Source organism: Molossus molossus, unplaced genomic scaffold (genome assembly GCF_014108415.1).
Source record: "Molossus molossus isolate mMolMol1 unplaced genomic scaffold, mMolMol1.p scaffold_m16_p_5, whole genome shotgun sequence".
Lineage (NCBI taxonomy): Eukaryota > Metazoa > Chordata > Mammalia > Chiroptera > Molossidae > Molossus > Molossus molossus.
Genome location: NW_023425388.1, coordinates 6898122 through 6904121, shown reverse-complemented (window position 1 = coordinate 6904121; position 6000 = coordinate 6898122). Strand labels below are relative to the sequence as shown.

General features: G+C 54.5%; 1 protein-coding gene across 5 annotated transcripts in view; it reads left to right on the top strand.

Moving 5' to 3' along the window:
• Positions 1-595: 595 nt before the first annotated feature.
• The window catches only part of ABCG1 (ATP binding cassette subfamily G member 1), a 58072-nt gene continuing 52667 nt past the window's right edge, over positions 596-6000 (top strand). For 2 of the 5 annotated variants that reach the window (XM_036243914.1, XM_036243912.1), the window contains exon 1: positions 3787-3959. In XM_036243914.1, the coding sequence (XP_036099807.1) occupies positions 3918-3959 (42 nt within the window). In that variant the 5' untranslated portion in view covers positions 3787-3917. Of the gene's footprint in view, positions 665-3786; positions 3960-6000 lie in introns of those variants that run through there. The other 3 variants (XM_036243913.1, XM_036243917.1, XM_036243915.1) reach the window with 2 other exon arrangements.

Here is a 6000-nt window from a genome sequence, read left to right as displayed (position 1 = left end):
TTCTGAGGTTGACATTTACGTGTGGGAAGGGAGCCTCCAGTAATTTTCCAGGGTCTGTCTCTGAGAATTCTGTCCTAATCTTCATCTTTGAAGGCCATCTCAACGCCAGATGTTATTTCCTCTTTCTTCATCTGTAGAAATACTTTCCCAGATCCTTCATGCCACTCTGTTCCGTGCTGATGGCAGAAATCATCTGTTTGCAAAACTTTGCCTCTTCCTAATTTAGTTTATGGAATACTTTCATTTTTGTTTCCCTGAAAACGTCTCTCATTAATCTCATGTCTTCATGTCAGCTTCTGGGCACTTCCCCTCACCCTCCCTCCACTCTGGTCCCCTGCCCCTCCTCTGCCCCTCCTCCTGTCAGGCTGGGAAGGGAGGGGCTCCTGGAGTTTACCGAGAGGGGTCTTGAGACAGACCAGCCTGCAGTCAGGCCGAGAGCAGAATCCTTGCACCAGAGATCAAGTCCCCGGTGTGCCCCTCCCCCACCCCTCCTTTCCCAGCCTCAGTGGCTGAGCAGTTGGCAGAGATAAAGTGGGCAGGTCTTAAAAATTGAATTTGGAGGATAACGTGCAAACCAGGCAACTGAAACTACATCATTACACAGGAAGTGAATGCAGCCGACTGCTGATTGAGTGCCTGGACCTGTGCGCCCCCAGGACATCAGGTCATCGGTTCATCGGCAGGGAGGCTTGTCCTTAGGGACAGTGTGAGGGGACCCGGGAGAGCTCACTCATTAGCGCGGAGGGAGCACCCGGAATAGGCGTTCAGTGGTGCACCCCAGGTTTCACAGGGGACCCTGAGAAACCAGAACAAAGGAGCGGGAAGAAGGGGCATCTCTATGAGGAATGTCGGAGGGAGCAGGGATGTTTGGGCCGTGGAAGCCAAGGCCTGCAGAGAAGTATGGTGCTGTCACTGAGCAGCTCAAGGCCTGTGGTGAGGAGGAGGGGCTATCTGCCTCTGTGACTGTGGAACACAGAGCACAGGGTGACAGTGAGTTTGATTGGTCACGGGAACTGCTTGCTAACAATGACAACCACTTAATACTGGGACAGCTGTCCTCTGAGGCAGGAAGTGCCCACTGACCCGAAATTCTCCAGCCCAGCGAAGCCCACCTGTCTTAGCGGACATTCTCATGGGGGTGGGGTCTGAACTAGACAGTCTTGTGATGAGCTCCTCTTGTGTTTACCTGCTTGGCACCCACACTCCTTCTCAGAGTGCCCTAAAATAGTCTTGGTGTAGCACCCATGTCCCAACCTTTCTGCATGGTTTTATGGGGGCTCTTTTCCTTTGGCTCATTTAGCACATGTGACTCAAGGCAGGACAATCAGTGTTTGGCAACTCCCTGGGCACAGTGGCTGCCTGTCGGCTGATAGGAGACAAGCCTGGACCTGTTGGGAGGGCCATGCAGAGATAGCCGAGCTGAGGGGGAAGCCAGCAGAGAGAAAGCAGAGCCACAGACAGCTCCAGACCAGGGACCAAGGACATAGAATGGGTGCCGGGAGCCGGGCACTGGCCGACCCGAAACCAGCACAACCGGAACCTCTCTGTTACCTAAGACCATGCATTACCTTTCGCGCAAGCAGGTGGGAGTTGAGGTCACGATTCAAATGTCACATATATGACCTACTCTACCATTTGCTTGTTACCTAATCGTGAGGATTAGCATTGGAGTGCTTGCTATGTGTCATGCATGGAGAGCAAGCTTGACATGCACTATTTCCCATGTGGCTGAGGTTATTATTACCACAGTGTACAGATGTATAAGTGAGGGGCCCATAAAAGAAAAGCCAGCAGCTCGAGCCGCACCAACAAGGACCCCATTTGTCACTGCCTGCCCTCTCTGGCTGCGTCCCCAGGCGCTGCACACCGTCCGCTTGCCCGTTCCCAGACGCACAGCGAGCGCCCATCATGCTGTTCCCGACCAGCCACGGCTGCAGTCACAGGGCATAGAACAGGCAGGGGGATTTCCCGAAGGGCTCTCTGGGCATGTTCCTAGGAGTGAGGAGACTAGATACTGGACAGAAAACAGGTGACAGCACAACAGGACCAGGATGTCATGTCACATGACTGGGCAGTGTTCAGCTAGCTTCTCACAGAGAATCCCTCCCCAGCTCCGTTCCATGCCATCCTCTCCTGCTTTGTGTCCTATCTGTCCCTGGGGCAAGGGCGGGAGGCAGGGCTGTCCACAACCCTGGGCTCCAGAGATGAGGCATCTTGGTCTCTGCCTTTTGGCCTAAACTCTCCCCAGGAGGTTGTGGATTTGAATCCTCTTTCCAGAACAGTCAGAGGTTGCGGGCTCCCCTGTTCAGTACATTTAAGGCACCACACAGCCTCCTGGGCCTGGCACCTGGGGAGTAGCACCTGGAAATACAGCAGGCAGAATAGAGGTAATGCATCAATTCTTTCTTTTTTTTTTTTAAATCCTTACCCAAGGACATTTTCCCATTTTTTGTTCAGATAGAGTGGGAGGGAGAGAGACAGAGAGAAACATCGACGTGAAAGGGTCACATCGAGTGGTTGCCACCCACACGACCGAACCAGGGCCAGGGACAAACTGCAACCAAGGTACGTGCCCTTAGCGGGAACCGAACCCGGGACTTTCTGGTCCACGGGCTGACGCTCTAACCGCTGAGCCAAACCAGCCAGGGCCGCATCAATTCTTTAAGTGAAACTATTCAGACAAAAGCAGGGCTGTCTCCCCCTTGAATTCATACATCACACCTGCTTTGATTTGAGGGGAGAATTTGGTTACGGTCATCAGACCTGTGGGTGTAAAGTCCACCTGCCTGGCAGGAAAAGTTGGGCCTCCTTTCTAGGTGAGAAAAAAGACAGGGGCTCGCTCATTGGAGGTGTGGATGGTGAAGGGAGCCCCAGGTGTGCCGGAGGTGAGAAGAAATGCATTCCTGTGTGCAGTCCCAACATGAAAACTACTAAACAAAAATCATTAGCCTCTGAGATTGGGAGAAAAAAGAATGCCTTATCACTGTGGTTACCAAGAAGTGGTCCCACTTATATATAATAGGGGCTTTAGTAGATGCCAGGCCATCTGATATTCCAGTCTGGGGCCAAATGAGAGGGCGTCTGGAGTGTCATTCCTTATTCAGTTATGCGAACGCAGCTGTGAACCAGGTACTGCGCCAGGCACTGGACACACCACTCCGCCCAAGCGCCTTTCTGTTTGTGTCGTGGGGTGGGTGGAGGGAGAGGACAGAGGCCCGGGCTCAGTTACCAGCCCTTTATTAGTTCTGCGACTGGCACAAAGTAATGCTGCATGCATGAGTGTGTATTGCCTCAGTGTTGGGGTGGAGGGGTCACCACAGATAACGCAGCTGTAGTGGGGACGAGGGCACTGGAGCGGTCATCTCTTCATTTGTCTTCACGGACCTACCTGGCAGAGAGGTGACCAAGAAAGAAAAAAGGAAAGAATGTCCACTGTTCCTTCCCCTTCGCTCCCAGGACTCCTGGTCTGGCCACAGCCAGGCATGTTCTAGAGGGGGACCCCGCTGTCTGTTGGAGCCCTGGGCCGCTGGCCTAGCCCCCGCGAGTTTCCAGACCCAGGGGCTCCGGGGCTGGGGAGGGCCCACAGAGGCCGCTAGGCCCAGGGGCGCGGGCGGCTCAGAGAGCGGGGATGCCGGGGAGCTGGACCAGCGGCCCCCAGCAGGAGCAAAACAAGAGCACGCGCACCTGCCGGCCCCTCCCCACTGCGCAAACTGGCCAATGGCTGGGCGTGGGCTGGGCCGACGCGGGGCGGGGCCGACGCGGGGCGGGGCCGAAGCCCCAGGAGCCCAGGGAGCCGGAGCCCGCGCGGGGCGCAGCGGCCAAGCCAGGAGCGATCGCAACCTCGTGCCCGCCGCCCGTCCCCGCCGCCGCCGCCGCCTAGACCCCGCTGCTGCTGCCGCCGCCGCCGCCCCCGGGGCATGGCCTGTCTGATGGCCGCTTTCTCGGTCGGCACCGCCATGGTGAGTGAGCGCGTCCTGCGCCCCTGGGGCTTAGTTCTGTTTTCCAGGAGAGCAAGAAACACAAAGACCCGCATCCTCACCTTGACACCTGCCCCTGGGTCCCTGAGAAGTTTCCGGTCCCCCATCGCCCACGTCCTGGCCACCAGGCGCTGCGGGATGCTCCTTGCACTGGCAGAGGACGCCGGGAAGGTGGAGAGGCCAGGAGGGGGCGGGAGGCGGCCAGCACTCCCACAGACGGCCTTGACCTGGTCCGCCTCTGGCTGAGGGGAATGGGTCTGAGGACCTGGAGCGCACTGGAGAGGGCGGCGGTCCCCATCCCCTGCTGGCGCGTGCTGCCGGGGCTCCTGGAGCCGGCACTTCTCGCCCCACCCTCCGGAGCCCCGGGCACGATCTGGGGGAACAAAGAGGGAGCTGCTTCCCGAAGCCAGAGCCTGCGCTGCCCCTGAGCCCCCCGGGGAGGCGACTGCCTCTCTAGGACTTGCTCGGGAGGGGACGGCGAAGTCTCGGGTTATGCAGACAAGGGCGAGCCTGGATACCTGCAGGCCACCTTTCTGCACCCTTTAGGAGACAGGGTGGGGACAGAAGCGCTCATTTAACGTCTCCGGAGGGTACCAGCCCTGTAGGGGGACCACCCGGTGCCAGCGAATTCATTGCTAGATACAGCAAGTGCTATTCCAGGGGTGGTCAAGAGTCTCCTCTTGCTCATTTATAATAGCTCTATAAACTCACATTAGGACAAAACAAACAACAAACTAACCATCGACCCACCCATCCTAGGGCCTTTTATTTCTATGCCTAGCAAGACGGCATTGCAGTTAGGTACTTATGGACCAGATTTCAGGTCACCTAAAGTACAAATAGAGAATATTTTGTATTGCAACCTTATTACCCTCCCTCTGCATCCCTCTTTCTATCCTCTGTGTATTTACTATCCTGCTACTTCCTTCCCATAGGCTGTAAGCCCACAGTGCACAGCGGCACCGAGTTGTCACCCCCACCCCTCGCCTTATTTCATTTTTAGCATCCTGTATTGAAGTCAGCAGGGCTCAGCGGTATTTGACCGACAGTTACCTCTTGCCTTAAGCTCAAGAAGAAAAAAAAACGTAGCCGGGTTTCTGCGCATGCTCTGCTCTGCCAACTGCATCCTATGATTCCAAACAGGTTACTGTAGAACATACCGCGCCTGCCAGCTCATTATATAATGATTTTGTGTAAACCGATAGAATGGGGCCGCCGGAACGTTAAGGAGGTTGACAGAGCAAAGCCGGGGAGACTCAGACCAGGTCCCATCTCTGGGCTTGCTTTGCTTTTATTAGGTAGCTTTTTATAGATGAGAGGATGAAAAAACAGGAAAGGCAATTTCCTCCTAATGACACCTGCTTTGATCTGGTTGAGTGTTTGGGTCACACTTGGCCATTCTACCTTTCACATTTGCCCCCCTCTTTGGGATTCCTAAATTATGCTGATAGTGGAAAATTAAGGAGATTATGATGGTTGGTTGTATGTAAAGAAAGTTTCAGGTCTTTTAGGTGCTGGGTAACTCTTGAAGTTCTTTCAAAGCTGCAAAAGTGGCTTATACATGTGGAAAATAATGAATCTGAATGTTTGGAGTTATAGAGTCAAGATTGTTTTTATGTTACGTTGTGGTTGATGCAGCCCCAGAACTCAAGTGTTTTGTTCTCATGTGGAGGTGCTAGTGGCTGAGCTCATTTTTTTTTTTTTTCAGGGAACTTTTTTTGATAATCATTTTCCTCTCTGAAAGCCTTGTACTTTTTTTTTTTTTTTTAATTAAAAAAATTCTACTCAGGTCATACATAGTGAGCCCCGAAGAGCTCCCTAGGATCCTGGGGTTTGCTTTACCATCTCCCCGCTCTGGGGCTTAGCCCAGGCTGACTGGGCCAGGGGTGAGTTTAAAGAGTAGCCAGTACCACCTGGGTAATGTAGTCCCTGGGCTAGTGGGATGGGGGCACGGGTTCCCCACGGGATGGTGGCATTTGGGGGTGTTTGAAGCCGGGTTCTGGCTTTGGTGAGGTTGGCATTC